Source organism: Haliotis cracherodii, unplaced genomic scaffold (assembly GCF_022045235.1).
Source record: "Haliotis cracherodii isolate W230 unplaced genomic scaffold, xgHalCrac1.p SCAF_4, whole genome shotgun sequence".
Lineage (NCBI taxonomy): Eukaryota > Metazoa > Mollusca > Gastropoda > Lepetellida > Haliotidae > Haliotis > Haliotis cracherodii.
This window is the reverse complement of record NW_027266297.1, coordinates 41798007-41820686: the sequence shown is the minus strand read 5'-3', so window position 1 is coordinate 41820686 and position 22680 is coordinate 41798007. Positions and strand designations below refer to the sequence as shown.

The 22680-nt window shown below is 40.1% G+C and overlaps 1 protein-coding gene across 1 annotated transcript in view; it reads left to right on the top strand.

Moving 5' to 3' along the window:
- The first annotated feature begins 2971 nt into the window (after window positions 1–2971).
- LOC139478504 (excitatory amino acid transporter 1-like) overlaps window positions 2972–22680 on the top strand; it is a 33761-nt gene continuing 14052 nt past the window's right edge. Inside the window, exons 1-2 of the mRNA XM_071260994.1 lie at window positions 2972–3792; window positions 22053–22095. Coding sequence (XP_071117095.1) covers window positions 3281–3792; window positions 22053–22095 — 555 coding nt within the window. The 5' untranslated portion in view covers window positions 2972–3280. The remainder of the gene's footprint in view (window positions 3793–22052; window positions 22096–22680) is intronic.

Below are 22680 nucleotides of genomic sequence, written 5' to 3'. Positions count from 1 at the left end.
ATTCAGACTTGAATGGGCATTGTATGTTTCTCCAAAATACGCCTTTGTTGCTTTGTAAAATGAAAACATATATTAAAACCTGGCACTGTACACGATATGAATATTCAACTTTGACGTATATTGAGTAAATTAAACTACAACTAAAAAAAGTGACGAAATTCGTTTTATAAACAAGATAATTCCAAGAAATGACGAAACCCACACTCCCTTATATTTACGAAAGTGCTCATGTGCAAAAACCTGGGGGGAAAAGATGTCAAAAATCCTGCACTTATTTCTGGCCACGCGTCTATCACCTTTGACCCAGGTTCTTGCAGCAAGGGGCCATTTTAAGGTATATAGGGTTCCTTTAGCTTCAACGGGACGTGCTCGTTATCCCAAATAAAACCGTGAAAAGTCACATCCTGCAGTGTGCCCCAGCAGGTTCAGTATTGTAATAAGGATTGTCAGGTCATGACTGACATTGTACGCAGGTTTATGGCAAATACAAGACGCAATTAGACACGGACGTCGGATCCTTTTAGTCATCACTTCATTCGGTCGCTGCTTGAGGTGGACGTACTTGCAAGTAAGTGTTCTGCTTTGTCTAGTATTGAGAGTAATGCTAAATGGTTCACGGTCAAAGTCAGAATACAATTGGTTCAAATAATGTCGAAGTTCAACAGAAATACATTACATGTCCAGTGATCATATACTTTGTGTTTTGAGAGTGAAATGTTATTGGAAATAACTTTCGTTATTATTCGAGAAAATATGGATCATATACGAGAGTCGACATATTGTTTGATCTCTTTATATAAACATGTAGATATAATCATATTAGAGAGTTTTGTACACAGCCTTTAATGCCGTTATATATTGGGTGGTGTGTAATCTGTTTGTTATGTTCACTTAACACAGCTGTGGCGTGTAGGCCTGTTCTGGCTCTAGGTGGTGATGTCTGTTTTGAATGCACACAGTAGACTTAGTCACGGTGTAGTTCGGGGCAGATGACAGAGCATGCAGGTCTAGACGTTCCCGTCCTGTTCCCTGCACAAGGAGTAGTGGTATTTCAACGAATTATACCGGTTGTATAAAACAAAGACGTGACAACTGTTTTATAACGCAGAAATACACTATTTCTATGAAACACACAAAAGAAACCAGTTGTATACAACCTAGAAACACTGAAATGACACAGTTTTAAGTCAGAAATGACACAGTGGGGTGAGACAGGATTGCCTTCTCAGTCAGTAACTCTTTCTGGTATTACAGAATATGTGTCATCAAGGTACCGACCAAATTTGTATGGGTTGTCTGTACTGTGTTTAGAGAGCAATTTATCCTGTATCACGTCTACCGATGTGTAAGTACCATGTCTATTGGTCAATATATCCTGTATCACGTCTACTGATGTGTATGTACCATGTCTATAGGTGAATATATCCTGTATCACGTCTACTGATGTGTATGTACCATGTCTATAGGTCAATATATTCTGTATCACGTCTACTGATAAGTAAGTGCCATGTCTATAGGTCAATATATCCTGTATCACGTCTACTGATGTGTACGCACCATGTCTATAGGTCAATATATCCTGTATTACGTCTACTGATGTGTATGTACCATGTCTATAGGTCAATATATCCTGTATTACGTCTACTGATGTGTATGTACCATGTCTATAGGTCAATATATCCTTATCACGTCTACTGATGTGTAAGTACCATGTCTATAGGTCAATATATCCTGTGACGTCTACTGATGTGTATGTACCATGTCTATAGGTCAATATATTCTGTATCACGTCTACTGATGTGTATGTACCATGTCTATAGGTCAATATATCCTGTATCACGTCTACTGATGTGTATGTACCATGTCTATAGGTCAAAATATTCTGTATCACGTCTACTGATGTGTATGTACCATGTCTATATGTCAATATATCCTGTATCACGTCTAGTGTTTGACTACACTTAATATATAGATCTGAGTGAGTGAGTGAGTGAGTGAGTATGGTTTTACGCCGCTTTTAGCAATATTCCAGCAATATCACGGCGGGGGACACCAGAAATGGGCTTCACACATTGTACCCATGTCGGGAATCGAACCCGGGTCTTCGGTGTGACGATCGAACGCTTTAACCACTTGGCTATCCGACCGCCCCTTATAGATCTGAGATGTAACAGACCATATCGGTCTTTTTAATCTGCATACTATATCTGACTTAATTCAATTTGGAGTCTGTATCTAACTTTATTGAATATGCATGCATACTGTTGAAGTCACTTCCGAAAGGAAGTTATGTGGAAATGAGTCCAAGGTTATTAACAAAACCGAATGGGGATATAATACCCTTGACAATCGAAGATGAATACAGTGAAACATTAATGTACATTTTGCTCAATACTAGCCAGAGGCATATTAAAACATGCACTTAAAGTTGTCTGTTAAGACATCATCAAAAGTATATAACAAGCTTGAGTGCGCAATAATAGTCGTGAACGCTAACCCACACAAAAAGCAATTTCAACGCAGTACAATATGTCGCTGTGATCTAGTGCATGCAATACACTCTCTTTATATTTATTCTTATTCATATGTACATTGTGAGGTAATGTAAATGAATGATTATAGTTTTACGGCACGTCTAGCAATATTCCAGAAGTCTTACGCCGTGTCAAAGCGTGTTTGGTAGACGAGGCTGGCAACCCATGATTGCATATCATTTTACTGTGTCTAAACCTAAGTGTTCCCTTATTCATTTCCATCAGTATAGGTAGGTCATATTTCCCTTTATATGACAGGTCATTCCTTATCGGAATGTAGAAAAGGAGATATTAAATTATAATGATGGATTATTGTTTACAGCTTCGCACTTTGAATCCTCCTCTGCCTTGAAGCCGGCGTGGTCAGCCTATCGAACACTATTTACATTTGCAAGCCCTTGTGCTTGTTCTCGACAGGGGCAATATTTGCTTCAGACTTAACAATCCAAGCCGAGGGCCAATAAAATGTGGCCATGATGTTTCCTTGCGTGTAGAGCGACATACATTAGAAACCCTTACTGTCGATTGGTTGGTTTCACCAGGTAACGGCTTTACCCAGGGGTTACCTGTGACTGTTGACGGTTGTCACTCCACTTGCTCGCCTCTTGTCAAACGGACTTAACTCGGGGAACAGTTCCGATCCACGGAAGGAGAACCGAGATTCAGGTCAAGCTAAACCTGAAATTTATTTACTGTTAGAAAATCAGACACAAATCATATTAAATATTAGACTTCACAACTCCAAAATGGAAGACAGTAAAATCAACGGTGAGAAGGGGAAGTTCTCCCCAGCGTTCGTAGACATCCAAACAGCCGAGGTTGTGGAACCCCCTCCCTCAATGGGGAGAAGGATTTTGCGCATCTTCAGGAAGAATCTCTTGATATTCCTTCTGATCCTGGCTTTATGTCTTGGAGTGGGGATCGGGGCAGCGCTGCGGACCGTGGAACCAAAGTTTGATTACCGACAGTTGATGTACCTCAAGTTCCCCGGAGACTTACTGATGAACATGCTAAAGATGTTGATCCTTCCTCTCATCGTGTCCAGTCTCATCTCTGGACTTGCCTCCCTGGACACTAGATCGTCTGGCAAGATGGGGGGTCTGGCCGTGGCCTACTACCTCACCACCACCTTCGCCGCCGTCGTGCTCGGCATCATCCTCGTTGTCAGCATCGGGCCTGGTTACAAGGGGGGAGATGCAAAGAGATCTGGTTCGTCAAAAATAGTCAACACCGCCGACACCTTCCTTGACCTCCTCAGGTAAGATACACATTCACTGGAATTTATTGTTTATGCCTTTCATTTGTATGCATTTCTATGACTTTACTGAAATTCTAGTCATGCCACGAAGGCATGGTCATGGCATGTTATGTATGTGTAATGTACATGTCGCGTGTCATGTAATCCAGCTACTGTTGTGGCGTCTGGATACGTCTCCAGTTATTCATTGATATCACTTATAAACTGGGGGCACGGGTGGCCCAGTTGTCTAAGGCGCCGCGATTCGCTGTGCAGAGTTGTGTCCCTTGGGCACGCCAGAAACTTATGATTGTGGGTTCGAATCCCGGTTCGCCCCGATTCTGTTTCTATGTTTGTCAGCACCATACCCGTGCTCGTGGGTTTCACCGAAGTGGTAAACGTCTGAGACCTGCATCACTTCGGGCTTTCCTCCCACATTAAACTAACACGCCGTGATATAACTGGAATACTGTTAAAAGCGGCGTTAACCCAACTCACTCACTTATAAACTAATCTGAAAATGCAAGATGTTTCTTAACAAGATACATTTCAGCGGCAAATAACAGCTTACACATTCAATGGCTGCTGTATGAAATATGTATATAAGATGTCATCGCCGTGATATTGCGGGAACAGTGCTAAAATACGTCGTAAAACAATAACCACTCAGTCACTCATTGAAAGTGCATTTCGATAAACTAGGTACCTTTAATGTCTGTGTCAGGGATTGCTATATATACTCCGTTTTACGATCTTAACCACAATGGCGTACGAATGTCTAGGACCGCAAAAGTATGGCGTCATGACACAAAGCGAGTTTAGCGTTCGACTAGTCACGGACCTCTATACAAAACCGAGGTGATGTGTAAGTCCATGTCAAGAGTTTCACCAGTCTAGTCTTAGCTAGGATCAGTTTGTTCTCGTAGGTTGTCTGTGTTTAGCAAACTCCGCCATGTCGTAATATTAGTTTGTACTGTTCGTTAGGTGTTAAATGTGGGCAAACATATTGTATGATTACCCAAAGATCGCATAATGAGGTCTCAGTGTACAGGTCGTTTGTTTGATGACTTCATTTGCCTCCCGAAATCTTCTTATAGATCTTCACTCTTCCTGGAACAAACAGCAACTTCAAAATTCAAGCTGAGAAAACAATATGTGACGATCTTAACGTTAGATCCACATTTAAATGACTTGCGCGCTGTACGTGTATGGTGGTCTTCATTGAAGTCATCTTCAGAATGTTTTACCTTACTATATGTAACTTTATGTTAACCCCGAACACAACTAACGCAAACAGTTACTTTTACTATGAACCTGGTGCTTACACTGACGTCCAGTCTTTTATTCAGTAAATGAGAAATGCCATTATTGTGGAGGCAAGCTAATTGTTTGAAGCCTATTTGTCCACACTTAACATAATAGTATCAAAATTAGAAGATGAAAATTATTTCTAGATTTTCACACTTCGTACACCTGGACAAATTTTCCCTTAATTTCAATGAAGACTGGGATTAGAAACGAATTTGCAACCATGTAACCCTTCACGTGTTTGAAATGTACATTTGTACCGAAAAAAATCCAAATATATTAATTTCAGAGCTATGATGTCTAAGATACCCATCAGCAGTTGTGTATCATGCAAATTATGTATTTTAACATTTAAAAGTTTTAAATCAAACTATATTATGAAACATAAGACTACATGCAAACAACAAACAAAACCAAAAATATGTAGAAGTATTCTTTGAGTGCTGACTAAGCGCCAGTATAGTTCCTTTTTAAGATAAAATATCGCTAACTTAAGATATTCTCAACTGACAATCAAACATATAATAAAAATAAAATCAACTGAAGAGTGTTTCTGTTGCTCCCTGGTTTATGAGCAGTAGACAATCTGTAGTCCCGTGGCAATGACCTGTCCGTTTCTTTCTTGGTGGTGATTTATGTATGTGTTGTTCACGTTGTTGATAATATTTCATCCGGCTTGATTATACTCTGTTGTTATGTCCGAGAATGTATGTGTCTTCTATAGTGCCTGGTTATATTGATACCACTCTCGGGGTCCCACCACCTGTTGCTTTTAGGGCTCATATTTAGATCAAAATACTTTCAAACTTTTCAGCACACTTTTTATCGACGCATTTTACTTTATGATTTCGCAATAATCCATAAATATTGCAATTTATTTAAATTCGTGCTATAAACAGTATATGAAAAACTTCGATTAAGTAAGTTACCAGAAGGCAATTTATATTAAAAGTGTTACGTCCCCTAGTATAATTATCATCGTTCGGTCAAATACATGTATCCCGAGTAGACCCGATTGAGGTGAGGTGAAATGGGGTTTAACGGCGCTTCCAAGATTATTGCACTTACATTATATAGCGACGTGCATGCACGTGTGTGGCTGTGGCTGCTTGTACTACTCCGGACTGATGCCGATTTATAGTGCTAGCTCACTGAGATGCCATGCCGCAGTTTAACATGAATACCCCAATTAGACACAGTATACTGTCTCCGAGCCGACCAGTTCTTGTTTTAGCCCCTTAATGTAGAGCGCCAGACAGGGAAACAGCAAGTACCATCTTTTTAACGTCTTTTGGTAGACCCGATTGAATGTACACTCAAACTAAACAGGGAGGCCAGTGGCACCCAAATTATACAGGGAGGGCGGTGACGGTGTCACGTGCCTTGAATACATGTGCACACTCACTCATTCACTCTCTTACTATTGCGTGTGTTGAGCAAACCATACCCTTGACCCCTTATTTTAAACATATGTATATGAGTGTCTGCTACTTATCCACTCAAATGATATGCAAAATCGTATCACTTGAGAAGAAGGCTACATATGTCTTATCGCTAGCAAAACTAAAAAAACGATACAATTTCAGACTTCAGTCAACAATCAGGGCACCACCACCCCTAATTGTTATTTTCTGATAAGAGCAAAGTTTATACGGATTTTGCTGAGCTTAGAAGTTTCTTAACGAACATAATTTTTTTTTACCGTTTCAGCATGGTGTACCATTTCTCATGATTTTCACAGCACATGCAGAAAAAACCTGTTTGCGCTGATTTCGGACACTTATTTCTTGTCAAGGCCGGAGTAGTTGATAGATTGAAGTGCAACTCTCGGCTGGGCGCGTCTTCTAGTTCGTATTCCTGAATTAAGGGTTCATCGGGCACAATTATTAGCTTTAAAGGACGAGTTGCGTAAACTACTTTCTGATTGGCAAATGTCGACTTCCTGTTAGTCGTTTCATTGGTCGGTCAAAGTTCGCGAAAGGTCGTTCTGACGTGACCTGTAATGAGATACTTTTGGTGTAGCAGTAGCGAGCGCTAAGATTTGAATTTAACTCACACACTCATCATAATCGGGGCTTTGATGGCCCCTGCATTATCGAGTATACACACATACGTGTATATTGAAATATGACAGAAGTGAAATACTGTGGCGTTAAACCCGATTCACACTTGAACTCACTCGCCGATTGCGGAATCCCCAGTAGCACAGAGACGCAACTGTCCCTACAGGTATATGACCTGGTCATTTCTCCTGACGGGACCTCGTGGAAGGAATGCCATTGTCAGTTTGTATGGACAGCACGTTGAGAGAGGAGAGCTTAACTTTAACATTTTTTGTTTGAGGTTTGGCGACGCACCTAAGTAAATGTCGCTGTTTTCTGGCCTCGGGAAGCACCTAGGTGTAAATCCTGTAGTGTGATGTCTGACGGTGGGTCAATTAGCAACCCCCCCACCCCCTACCCCCTCTTCAGACGCAAGAAACTATTGCTTTGGTATTTGTGACAATGTGGATTTAAGTCAGTTTCATTTGTTCGTGTGTTTTTTCGACCAACATACATTACATGAGCTTACGAGTGACCCCAATGTATTTATTTTGGAACTCCTGTATATCTTCTATACACATTACCGTATGACAATAAACCTACACAATTTCATTACAAATACACTGTTTGTCTTACTTAGTTTTTTTAGATTACTATCCATATTGCTTTTAAAGGTTATTTAATGTTTTCTGTGACATCATCGCGTCGTGATCTGTCGTAGTTATGAAAACCCGGCGCCTGAGAGTAAAGAAAGCTGAACCATGAGAGTCAAGGCGACACAGGCAGGAGAAAGCCTTCACGCCACATGAAGGACGTCTTGAGTAGTCGCGGTTTGATATATGATATTTTATTAGGATAAGATGACACCAAAACTTTTTACAAGAAACGAAGAACACCTTATCAGCTTACATCGACAGACTGAGCATTTAAATATATCATGCCGGTTTTGCATACTGGGAAATAGGGTGAAGAACGATTCTCAATAAACGGGAGTAAACATAGGATCAAATAGTAAAGATATGTTGAAATAGTAAAGTATATTGAAAAGAGAAATAGAAAACAGATGTTAAAAAAAGTAAGCAGATGTGAAAAGAGAAACATGTTGAATAACTTCTTTAAGTGATATTTAGAAGACGGTTGTTTGATACTAACACCGTTACCATGCAAGTGTTTCGGTGTCAATACTAACACCGTTATCCTGCAAGTGTTTCAATGTAAATACTAACACCGTTACAATGCAAGTGTTTCGGTGTCGATACTAACACCGTTATCAAGCGAGTGATGTACAGTAATGTGAAATAGGAAGTTTAAAGACATAATAATTGATGTTTATACAAGCTTGAATGATGACAGATTGACGTTGAATGGTGATCGATTGATGTTAACACAACAGTTAAGGTTGAAGTATAAAGCCTGATTGATATACATATTGAGATTAACAAGGCATGAGTCAGTACAACAATATAGTGACTGAACATGGACAATTTAATTGGAAGCCGGTACTTATAATACTGTCTTATATATTTACATAAATATTTACGGTGAGGCATAAAACAACATACACTTCCCGACTCTATTAAATAACTGAAGTGGGGAAAACTATACAGTGTAGGTGATGTTTTCAGCTGGTCAGGAAAAAGTGATGGCTAAATAACTGTTCAGAATAGAATTGAAGGTCTCATGGTAGGCGCTGGGATGGTATAACCTTGATCTATGTTGATGGCTGGTTGGTGTCTTTTGATGTTGATGGCTTCTAGGAGTTTCCTGAAATAGTTGAAATAGGAAACAGAGGCTGGAATTGGAAACAGAAGGTAAAATATATTTATTCATGCAGTGTAAGATTGGCATTTGTCCCGAAGGCGTTTGAAGTTTAAATCATAAAAAAGAAATTAATATCCTATATGTTAACTGTCAGATTATTATGTGAGTCACCTATATGGGAGATACACCGTACGGCCGATACGCCTGTTAGAATGAGCGAGTTAAAATTTAACGACGCATTGGTAATACTGCTGCCATGTGGCCAGGTCCATTCAAAAGGAATTATTTAACTGAGAAGACTGTAACAACAACGACAGTAATAATTTTGTTCAGACCAATGTGTTTCCCAGAAATGCGTGTTTTGATTGATGGTAGCATAAATTAACAGCTATAAGGCTCGCCCCTTTCCGAAATCTGCAAGCCGAGATTCGCTTGTCCGGAAATGACACGAGTGCGGACAGATCAACGCACCAGTTCAATATCGGACAATATTCCCCTTTGAGATTCCCGAGCATATAGCAAGTATCGACTAAAGTTATTGGGTGCTTTCAGTGTCTGACCTTACTGATTGCATATCACCGAACCACGACGGTGTGGATCGATGCTCATACTTTCAGCCATCGGTTCGCCTGACCCAGACTCGATTATTTACATGCCACCGTAAAATGTAGCTGGAGTAGAGTTGCGTACGTTAATATTACTGGAACAATGTTAGAGCAGCGTTAAAGTGAGTTTAGCAAGTGTTTTTAACGTGAATATTCCAGCCATATTGCGACGGTGACAATTTCAAGCGGCGTTTAACTCGATTCATACACTCGTGTCAGTTACATCGACTCATCAACGCTTATGCCTAAAGATAATTTTGATTTTGTTCTGGTTTCAACGAATATGACACTTTTGTTCTATTTTGAGAGTCTGGCTGACGGTGGACTGTAGAGCATGGTTGACGGTCGCCTGTAGAGAATGGTTGACGGTCGACTGTAGAGCGTGGTTGACGGTCGACTGAAAAGAGCATGGTTGACGGTCAACTGTAATGAGAATGGTTGACGGTCGACTGTAGAGAATGGTCGAGAATGGTCATTTAATACATTTCACTTACAACAATGTTTAAACGTGCACGATCCACTTCCCTTATATATTTTAAGTTGTATTTCTTTCATTTCATGTCTACATTATAAGTAAAAGCTGAGAGATTGGTTACTATTGGCAGTGAGAAAATATCGAGCGTTAAACCAAATTGTAATCTCCAAAATATATTTATCTGAACAGATCGTGAAGGGACTCCGTCTCTAAACTTCACAAAGAGGGCGTAGATACTCAGAACCAGTTTATGTGGTCATGCCTTTTTTTCACTGATAAAAATTCATAACACTACCTGTGTTAAACGCCAATTCGCTGTGTGAAACTTTGCAAATCTCTGTTTAACACATATAAACCAGAAAGGGTGGCTGTGTATAAATGATAAAGGTCATTGGTAAATTTGTTACTCAGTATGACGTATACGATTTGCATACCGTCTCACAAATTCAATGTCTCTCTGTCTCGAGCTAGCCAGGCTTAAAATAGTTAAATGTTTATTTTACATTTGCTTGCAGTGTAAAATGATAAGCCAGTCTATGCGACGCACTTAAATGTATAGTCAAGTTTCAACAAGCAGACACATTATCCCTAGAATAAATAGAAAGTTTATTTGCAAAGCGTCTTACAAGAATCTTGGTCGCCCGTGGGGGATCCGATTCTAAATAGGTTCCCCAGTACCCCACTCTTGTAGTTAGAGCTAGCTAAAATGTGGATTGGGTGGTCAGGTGTGAGTATGAGTGAGTGAGTGAGTGAGTATGGTTTTACGCCGCTTTTAGCAATATTCCAGCAATATCACGGTGGTCAGGTGTGACGTGATTGATTGAGTTGAAGCATACGTCGATCATGCCATCAACCACTACTTTGCCTGAATCAGACACGAGCTTAAACATTCAACTGTGATATAATTCGAATAGTGCTGCCTTAGGCATTAAACAAACAAACAAACAAAAACAAAACTGTAAGGCAAAAAGAAAGTATACAAATACCCATAGCATATACGACACCTTCGAATAACCAATTCTTATTTGTTTCAATTTAGCCACCATCATAACATGAGAGGATAATTTCATTTGTCCGGTAGTTTACTTACCAAAGATGATCGGGTTATGACGCAGCCCATTGCTCGATCGTTTTACACTACATTGAGGGTCGATTTTCAAAACGTCAATACGTGAAGCCCATTTTAATGCGCACCTTGTGAAATCGATGTAAGGTAACCACCTCACTTTTATCAAACTCTTTGGAGTCCTTTAACATAACGTTTCAAAATGTAACCACTGTCGAACATTCCCTTACCTGAAATAATGAACTTTCGAGATGTTACATGACGTCATCTTTTCTGTTTAACGTATTTGTAAGAAATGTTATTTATCTAAACGGCTGTTTTACCCAGATGATAAATAGAGCAGCCGAACCATAAACAATATCCTGTTCCAAAAAGCATATTTATATTGCAATGAACAATTCGTTTAGGAACGAAATTAACCCGTTCATTTGTTCTCTCAGGCGACCGTATTTGGTTGTGAAAGACGACAACCAAAATGCGAAAAAATACATTAGATCGTGATATGTGAATTAACATTACAATGGGACATTCATTTTCTCGGCATCCCACTGATTCTGTTTTAAAGTCCTGAGTCAATTGCGTTTTCCTGCGACAAATTCCAGTTTCAACCGATTCTCTTCGCTAACGGTAACTTTGTGTCGCATTATTGACCAGAACACAATTGTGGAAACTTTGACACCAAGAGATCCAAACAGCATTCAAAGAATTTCAAAACAATGTTTTTAACGGGTCCGCAGAAGGCATGACGAATAATGGTTGCTATTCGTAACCCAACGAACAGCATTTATGCAACGCCTTTATCAAACACTAGGTGTCGCTCGTGTTGACCAGAGCGAGGCTGCCACAGTCGGCGGCCATTGTGATGTTTCATGAGGAGTCTGTCATGGTAGACATTCAGTGTCATTGCAAGTGCTTGTTATATCGTGTTGTTGAAACAGAAAAAAAACACACTAATGTGCACCCGTTTAAAAGCATATGTTGTTGCTGTGTAAACTATCCGCTATTATTGAAAAATATTCTGCAATAGTAAATAAAGCGCCGGTTTCTACATAATGCGTTATTGAGATCAAGAATTCGAATAAGTGATATCTTAAAATGGAATCTGGGATATAAATAACTGTCTCAGGTGTTCAGTGATATCATTAAATGGAGTTTCAGATGACATAAAATGATTAATTTATATCACTAAATTGATTTTTAAGTTCAATGAACGATTTTGGTTGGAACAAATTAGCAGCTATTAAAGGTCACTGCTCCAAGACATACATATTTGTTCTGTGAAAGGAGGAGAAAAATAAAGTTCAGCACATTGAGCGTGTCCAGTGAACAATAATTTATATTTTGTTTTGCCAAATTATTTTGTTCCAATATTAACTTGAACAAATTATTGTTTTGCACAACACCCCATCACCCACATATCAAATTGCCAACCCCCACTTTATTCCTCGGCAGAATACGTACAGCTTTCAACCTTTTTGACAATTCAATTTCATCGGTTAAAAAGGGGATCTGTGCCAACTCGTACATGTGAGTTGTTCGAAGGATAAAGTTACATTGAAATATTCCTGTACTTTTTAAATGTAATTTTAGCTAAATGTTAATTTAAGCTTCATTTGTTTTGAAATGGGTTTCATAGCAATACCTCTTGGGTTATAATATACATGTATAATGTTTCTAAAAACGTTTGTAGATGGTTATCTCTCCTGTGCTCTGAAAGAGGTGATTCAATCCTTAGTCAAGATACAAAGTAATATGCAGAAGCCATTTTGTATGAAAGACTAAACCAGAACTCCAGAGCCTGATTTGGCTGCACACGCCCCTCTTGCAAAGACTGACCTTGTCCAAGCAGTGTTTTTGAAATAAAACGCATATTCTGTATTAAAGTTCAAATTGTCAGGCTGTCATGCAGGAAACGCCTTTACTTTTGAATTGTCAAAGTAAAACAATGACCATATGTATAAAAATATTTAAAGATGTAATGATTATATTTGATCATATTCACGCATATTCTGTATCCGAGTTCAAATTGTCAGGCTGCCACGCAGGACACAAAGAACTTTAAATGCTGCAGGCCCTTACTAAACTGTTCAGGCCCCAATTTAAAACAACTGTAGCTTAGTGACAAATACATCGACACGTAAATTTAATGCAGGCCTTAAGGACAAATTTGAAACTACGGGCCCGACTCGTGCTCCAAATGCCACGGGCGTACGGGCAGGCGCTTATTTCGAACACTGTGTTCAAGACGATGACCTTATGTGTGGACGGCAGGCCGTCATCAAGTTACCGTATCGTGCCTTAACCATCAGACAAATATTGATACTATTGAGCCTTGTGTCTTCCCCGTGTTTTTACGATAAGCCAATATGGCAAAAGGTCAAGGTCAGGAGAGACGATGGCTTGCATTTCCCCACAAAAATGCGAACACCGACTTTGGTCTCAAAGTTTGTTTGTTTGTTGTTTAACGCTACATCCAGCAGTATTCATGTTATATGACGGCGATCTGTAAATATTCAAGTATGGACAAGACAATCCAGTGAATGATATCATGAGCATCGATCCACGCAATCCCGTTAGCCGCCTCTAACGACAAGCATGGGTTGCTGAAGACCTAGTCTAACCTATTCTAAGAATTGAACGAGAGGAGAAACACCTTTACTTTTGAATTGTCAAAAAGTCAAAGTAAAACAATCAAAGCTCCAGCTCATTCTATCTTTTCAATCGCAATCCAAATCATTCAAATTCTTGTTTAGCAAGAATCGGAATGTCACGAAGATTTCGATTTCATGTTGATTAAGCGACATTTTATAGGTTTCCGAAATAAGGAAAAGTGATTTTTGGACGTTCAAAATAAATAAACCTCCATGAAAACCCCACTTGCTCCTGTATTGCTTTATACGCATAACGCACTGGACCAAAATGGGTTCCAATCCTCTCGTGGTTTTCTGTCTTATTGTATCAACCAAAGCTTTGTTTGTGTCTTGTACAAGCTAGTCAAAATGATCTGCGCTCAGACATGTGTCCCCACATTTCAACAGAGCCAAAACCGATGACGTACGGATTGGATCTTACGATTAATGATTGACGGTATGTTGGCAACAGTCGCGACTTGGCAGACATTTGTATCACAATGCTTGTTTCAGACCTCTGCCAGCACCGAAAAGACTCCATATTGAAACTATCACGTGACACAACACAATCTGGCGACAGTCGTCAATCTTATATACCCGTTTGCTTTTGCCACCATATCCAACTGTTTGCCTAACTTCTCTAAAAACAGAAAATAACAATTCTTCATGTTATACCATATGCGGCTGCATCTGGCGTTACAACGTGGCTTACAGTGAGTGAGATAATATTTAACGTCGCATCGGCATCGGCATTTCGCTCTCTCATCTTCCTACCATAGATGAAAGGTAAACATCGAGCGCTCATTCCAATCGCTGCATTTCCCACAATGAGGCTTACATTCTCATGCTGTTTCTTAGCATCATTGGGTTTAACACTTAGTCCTAACCGGTGGTTATAACACTGTTGGCTTGTGCAAAACGGGAATTCCATTATGACGTTGTTAGGTCACATGTTACTTTAGGTCTTTCAGCCTTCGGGAAACGATCGATGACTACCTTGTTATGCATTCTTTAGGGGAAGTAAATCTGTCTTCGTCACGTGAACAGAACGTGTCCATTAAAGACATAAAGTACGAATGACGCCATATGTTCAGAAGTAGTTGTAAGCTTACAATGTTTTGGCCTGAACCAAACTTAGCGATAACAGTCTTGCAAGGAGTCTCGATACATTCTTCTAGAACCCTCTCACTGACGAGTCTGAACAAAATGTAACACATTAACACAATAACACGTTCTGTTTGAAGTATAGAGATGTAGGATTTAAAGCAAGCCATACATGTCACCGAGTGAAACAACTCTAAATATGAAGGCAACGAGGCGTGACAAAGGGCTATTAATACACCTCGATATTTGTTTTGCATGTAGGCATATATACTGTATAACAACTCCTTCTAGGTCACCAACAGTGGAGCGAAGCAACCCAGCGTTCCTGTCTCTCACAACGACCTACTTAATGTGAATGCAGATCAATTTTTGTAGAGGTCCTGGCAATTCAAAACACGCACTTTGGGCGCCAGTGGTTTTATGGCGAATATAGAGTGAAGTAAACATATAAGGCGCCACAATTCGCTGTGAAGAGTTGCGTCCCTTGGGCACGCCAGAAACCTATGATTGTGGGCTCGGATCCCGGTTCGCCCCGATTATGTTTCTAGGTTTGTCAGCACCATACCCATGCTCGTGGGTTTCACCTAAGTGGTGGAGGTCTAAGGCGTGCATCACTGGAATACTGTTAAAAGCGGCTTTAAATCCAACTCACCTACACTGGAGAGAGGATATTGTTTTATGCTTTTTACGTATTCTCCCAATAAACCATGCATCCATGCAGTGGTTGAAATATTGAGAGTTAAAATTGTGTAGTCGAGGTAAATAACAGCTAAACAATAAACTTAGGTTTGCTTCTCTTTCAAACTGCGGTTTTTGTCATCACTATAATTAATTAGTTAGCTGACTCGGTGTGACGAAAGATGGATGTCAATCTCACATCAGCGTTCAGCCCTTACTGAAGTAGCGTCTTGTTCTTATTTTATTTAATGGAGGGAACAGATTTCATTTTTAAAGAAAATATTGTTATAAAGTGCATGCAAAGAAGAAATTGTAACATAAAATCAGTGCCTAGTGAAGCTAGCAGGGGACATAACTCTAAAAACCTTATGCACAGTATGTCTCAATTCTACCCGTGTAACACATCTATCCGTGTGAACGTTTGAAACTGAGAGAAGACCGGGTCTACACACTACGCTGTTCACTTTTCCCTTGAGGCGTGAAGCTCTTCTCCAACAACGACTTCATTATGAATTTCTGGCCAAATAATTTTGTGTAAATTACGCTAAACATTATCACCTAAATTATATCCACTTTGAAACATCTGTCCAGATTCACTGTACATTTGAATACATTATTACGTTAAAGTGTCTAAATCACTTCAGCATGTTATCGTCTTGATCTTCATTGAATACAATCATATTGTATGTTGTATATATACCTACTCTCGTACCAACGTTGGTGCGTTTTCGCAGAAAATAAACTGAACTGAACTTGAACTGAGAGTTGTCAGTTACCGATCATGTAGAAAATGCAATCGAAACGTGAAACAAAAAAATACTGTGTTTTTTCACGAATGGCTTACAAGCTCTTTGATGTTAATTACCAGATTACAAATAAACCATGCTGTGTAAAAACAATTTAAGGGCTATTTGCTAATGTCTCAATGTGCGCGTTTTTCAAAGCGTTAACAGATGCAATCAGTGTAGAATGTCCCTTTCAGCAAAGACTGTGTGACGCAACGATAATTCGGACTTCTGTTGGAGTACAACAAGGTATTCACATAGTCCCTTGTTTGTTGCTACATGGAGAGTCAACACAACCGCAGTCAGGCGGAGCCTGTATTACCTTTAAAACAACTCATTATATTCGCAAGCGATTAATTTGCAGTTGATAACTCTCAACCTTGACCACTTGTCTCTGTATCATTGCCATCCTAATCCACACGTCCCCATCCCCAAACCAGCATATATACGAGATAACTTTGATCCAGATGATCAACAAGGCGCAAAGAAATTTTGTGGCATACCTACCTATTGATGCAAGTACCTATATTGTCATAAAGCGAACACGTGTGAAACTGAAGGTAAAACAAATCGTAATTTGCATGTGGTACCGCCAGAATCAGGAATGAGAATATGGCACATTTCAGTTTTAATATTTATGTAATATAAAAGTAGAACACAAATATATTATGAAAATATAATATATATATAATATATATATAATACGTTTTCACACCAATGACTTCCTGAAACATTTGTTATGGTTTTCAAGAAAGAGAGGTACCCTGCCCTTTGCCACCTCGTGGCCTCCTAGCGACCGCAGGCGAGGAACGCAAGCGCTCGAGGGCAGGAAAGCTAGTTTAAGACAGGACCCGGCTCCCTCTCACCACTGGGGGGAGGGTTGGCATGTCTCGAAATATATATCAGATAAAACGAGTTTCATAAGTTTCTCAATGAGATGGAGATGCCACCCATGAGGACGAGGTCACCCACTGTCTGTTTGCCAGATGATACCATAGACCGAGTCCCCTGGCTTGGGTGCCCATCAATACAACTTCAGGCCAAGTAGTGCGGCATACGGCATACAAAGGAAGCGCGTTCTGTCCATGTACAACGCGGTGCCAGGGACGATCATAAAACTGTATATTTGATATCTATGCGCTCTGTTGACGGTCTGACTATTCTTTGTGTTTGTGTTGACGGAGGTATGGACAATGGCGGTGTCTTGGCTACAGCGGGGCTGAGACGTGAGGACCATAATGCAATCAGAACGCGATCTGTAAATCTGTACTAATAAAAGGTGTTTCGACAGTGGTAAAGCGATCATAACGCGGCTACTAACGTAACCCTGCACTAATATGTCGCAGTTACGAACGTGGTAAAACAACCTTAACCTTACGACTTCCGTAAATTTGTACTAATAAAATGAGTTTCGACAGTGGTAAAGCGATCATAACACGGCTACAGTTACTATACTTATGCAATCTCATTAAAATCAGATCTAAGTTCTCGCTGAAGCTAAACAAAGATCTGAGGACATCCCATTACGGGTCACGTCAAAAAAGACCTTTCATCCGACCAATCAAAGCGTCGTTACAAACAGTTTCTGGGTGAAGTATGTTACATAATATTTACAATAAGACGTGCGTATGTACCTAGAGTCACCAAAGTAGGCCGTGTCACCCGGTGTATAACATTTCATTCAATTGAGTCATAAAAACCCGGAGGTATAAATACATTTGCGTCATCCTTTCCAAAACAACGACTTCAACTGAGTCATCGTTTGCAAAACAATTAATTCATTTGCGTCTTCTTGCTAAAACAACTACTTAACTTGAGTATCTCTTTCAAAAGTTAATTTGAGTCACACTTTCTAAAAGAACTAGTTAATCTGAGTCACTCTTTCAAAATCAACCAGTTAATTTGAATAATTTTTCCCAAAGCAACTTAACAGCATAACCAAATCAACAAAATAAATTGTGTCTTTGTAACCACCACAAACCATTGTGTTACAAACCAGTAACAATGTTTTCTAAGGACGAGTAAGTACTCATGAATGACTGTAGTTATTTGTCTGATTTTCATGTCTGAACGTGGCTGCAGCAACTGAGTACTCTATCAAGGTTGTGTTTGGTGGAAACCACTAGAACAGAATAAATAATGTATTCATTATTTTATCGGTAGTTAACCCGCGCAGTGTCATTCGCTTGTATTTTCTTTACTATGGAATCCTAGGAGGGCCATTGTCGCTGTTACAAAACCAAGTAATCAGTGACAAATTTAACCAAAGCGCAATATCGCGACATTTGTGCAGTTGTCGCGTTTTGAATCATATATTTTTCTTACGATAGGGTAAAAACGCGACATTATGACAACACGAAATGTCCTTTCTGGGATTCCATACCTTACACTTATAAGGCGATCTAGGACAGTAGTTTGGTTATTATAAGTCATATTGCCCCCCGTCACGATCTCACCTTACTTCAATGCCGATGTATGCGAAACACGGATACATAAACAGGTGTCAGATTGAAAAGCCCTGGCGTAATGTACACACTGTTCTGTGGGGTGGTGTAACATATACGCGATACGATCAGAATCATTCCTCCTTTTATTTGACATGTTTGTATTCAGAAACATGTTTGCATGAAACAAACTGTTTTCGCCACTAGGTTTCTGTTCTGGGACGGAAGGAGTTGCCATCGGAATTGATAAGAGCCCCCTTCCACAAAGCGATCTTAACGATCGTAACTCCCTCACATCAGCATTGGATAACGATAGTCTTAGCACTGAGATCACTTTGTGAAACGGGGCAAGGAACGTTTGACGTACAGTAATTTATACCTTAAGTAAAACTCTCGACATAATAGGTCTCCAGTACACCAGGCTTGTCTCATCATCTTGATTCCTGGGCAGAACAGGTCTCCAGTACCCACTGCTTGTCTCAATGAGACAAGCAGTGGGTACTGGAGACCTGTGACGTTGATTCCCGGACAGAACAGGTCTCCAGTACCCACTGCTTGTCTCATGTTGATTCCCGGACAGAACAGGTCTCCAGTACCCAGTGCTTGTCTCATGTTGATTCCCGGACAGAACAGGTCTCCAGTACCCAATGCTTGTCTCACCATCTTGATTCCCGGACAAAACAGGTCTCTAGTACCCAATGCTTGTCTCACCATCTTGATTCCCGGACAAAACAGGTCTCCAGTACCCAATGCTTGTCTCACCATCTTGATTCCTGGGCAGAACAGGTCTCCAGTACCCAATGCTTGTCTCACCATCTTGATTCCTGGGCAGAACAGGTCTCCACTACCCAATGCTTGTCTCACCATCTTGATTCCCGGGCAGAATAGGTCTCCACTACCCAATGCTTGTCTCACCATCTTGATTCCTGGGCAGAACAGGTCTCCACTACCCAATGCTTGTCTCACCATCTTGATTCCCGGGCAGAACAGGTCTCCACTACCCAATGCTTGTCTCACCATCTTGATTCCCGGACAGAACAGATCTCCAGTACCCAATGCTTGTCTCACCATCTTGATTCCCGGACAGAACAGGTTTCCAGTACCCAATGCTGTTCTCAGTATCTTGATTCCTGGGCAGACCAGGTCTCTCTCTGCACACATGCACACACGCACGCACGCACGCACGCACGCACGCACTCACACACACACACATGCACACGGACACGTACTGTCTTGTTGAAGACCACACATTAAGCAACATGCACTCAACTGTGTGTCACCGACATAACAATATCAAAGACACTATCTTTCACTCTGGCTCTGTCTTAGCGGACATTTACCCATTACCTACCCATACGAACGATTTAATCATACTCAAAATGTATTTCATATGCGCGAGATGGGCTGGCATTCAAAAACAATCATTTGTGTGAGGAAGTATTTTTGTATCAGGTTAAATATAATTTCAGCCCATTCTGAAAGCTCAGCCGAACTTTCCGAGAACAGCATTACAATTTTGAAAAAGTGGCTGAAATCATATCCTGCTTATAACAATCCATCACTCCAAAGGTTCCTAAACAAAAGGGCGTCATTTAACTCCCTTTGCCCCGGGTGACGCAGTTATTAATGCCACTAATGTCCTGAATAGCCCCTCGCCTCTCCTTACCAAGAGCACCACTGATAAACCTTTCATAGTAGCATAATACATTTATTCATTACTACCTACCAGTGTTAAAGCATGTATTGATACGTACGTGAATTCTTGTGGACATGACACAGTTTCTCATAATACACACAGGCGTGTCCATACATGACAAACACGAATACGTGTCGGGCCGACAGTTCATGTCTGTGTATACGTATATAACAGTTGAATAACATCATTCTTTAATGATTAAGCTCTATGGACTGTTGGCACATACAAAATAGTCAATGGCACTTTATGAGACGTCCTTGAGTCACCAGAGTCATGAGGTTCAGATTTAAGCATGACATGTGTTCAGTTCATTATTGCCACCACCAAGATGAGTTATCCTTTCTTTGGTAAATGTTGATGTTACAACATTGATGGAGTTAATAAGATGGATAAGATATTTAGGCAATAAGTAGGTATCCCAATTGGCGATATCGATGATCTGTTATGTACAATAATGGCAAAATAGCCAATTCTCTTCCAGACCAAAACAAACAAAACAATCCAAGATCTCTTATATGATTGACGGGAACTTTTACTGGAAGTAAGACACAAATTAATGCCTAATAGACGTCTCCATGTCTTAATATCTGATAAGTTATGAGTTCTAAAATTGTAAACTGTGGCTGAGGTTAGAGGTCAGCCAAACAAACCCCGCAACAGGTAATGTATGCTGTATCTTTAACACGAGGGAACAGCGTGACAGGATGTCACGAATGCCTTGCAATCTGATGAGCAGAAATGGATACTGATCCGTACACAGGGTTAAAATCCCTGGTGACCTTGACCTTTACTTTATCAGCCCTATAGAGACATGCTACCCACGTGGGTCTTCCGGGTTACGATTGGTCCCCGGCTGCATCTCCTTGTTGCAGGTCACGTGGTTGGTTGAGTTTCACCATAAACTGACGGCGTGGGTGGCTGCGCATAATATCAATCATTGGTCTGTCTGGTCCAGACTCGAGTATATACAGGCTGACATTATATAGTTGGAATATTGCGCAGTTTAGCGTTCAATACCAAACAGAACAAACATATATTCACTCGACATGATATATTACGTAGTTAAGGACTAACCTTATTTTATGTTATGTCTCGATTGAAGTTGAATTACATAGCGGTATTACATGATTTCACACCATGTAAAACACAACTATTGAAGCTTCCTCAAATAACCGACGAGCTCCGGAGAAAAACTTTCTAAATCCATGACCAAAAACTTACTCTATATGTATAAAATGTTTCATGACGATACCTTGAAGGTTTTAATGTTTCCCCTAACCGTCGTATTTCAGCTTATTTACAGAGTAAAAAATAATGAAATATTAAACTTCTAATCATCGCTGTGATGTTGTAAACTGCCGGGCAAAAGAAGGTATACACTTGAAAATTGGATTTGGCCCAAAAAAGACAAACGTGATTAAAACGTTACTAGGCTGAAAACAGTCGCCAAACCACTGTAAACTTAAGCCCAAACCACAACTATGCTACCCAACGATATACATACCTACCGAACCATTTTCATTTTTAGCCACCATCAAACATGGGTGCTTAATTTCTTTTGACTAGCAGTTTATACACTTGCATTTTTGTAAAGAAAACCAAATGGGTACTTGACCTAACACTATATACTTAATCATATTTAGCTTTGGTTTCTCAAATCGTTCAATTGTATTTTTGTTTATTTCAGACAATGCTTCCCGGACAACTTAATCGAAATCGCCTTCCTGAAGGTAACATTGATGCTTCGCAGGTGATACGCAAACATACCGATGAATTTAAAACAAGTCATACAAACAATAACACCAGTATTACCATTCACAGGATTAACAGTTTTGTGCCAAAAGAACTCGATGTTAGTAAAATAACGTGTCGTCCAAGAAAGAAATGTGTTATTAATATCAAATGTTATTGTTTACTCCACACATATACTCCAATTATTCTACTCCGAAGTTGAGAAAAGTGATTTTTTTATTGCAGTGAGCATGACACTTGATATTTCACTGCAGTGAGACCGCCTCCGTGGTCTAGTGGTAGAGCGTCCGCCAGGAGAGCGAAGGTCCGGGGTTCGATCCCCGGCCGCGTCATACCAAAAGACGTTAAAAGGTGGTACTTGTTGTTACCCTGTCTGGCTCGGCATTAAGGGGCTAAAACACGGACTGGTCGGCTCGGAGTCAGTATACTGTGTCTGAGGGGGGCATTCATGTCATTGCGTACTGCAGCATGGTATCTCAGTGAGCTAGCACTATATGGGCATCAGTCCGGACTAGTACAAGCAGCCATTCACACGTGCATGCACGTCGCTATATAAGTGCAAT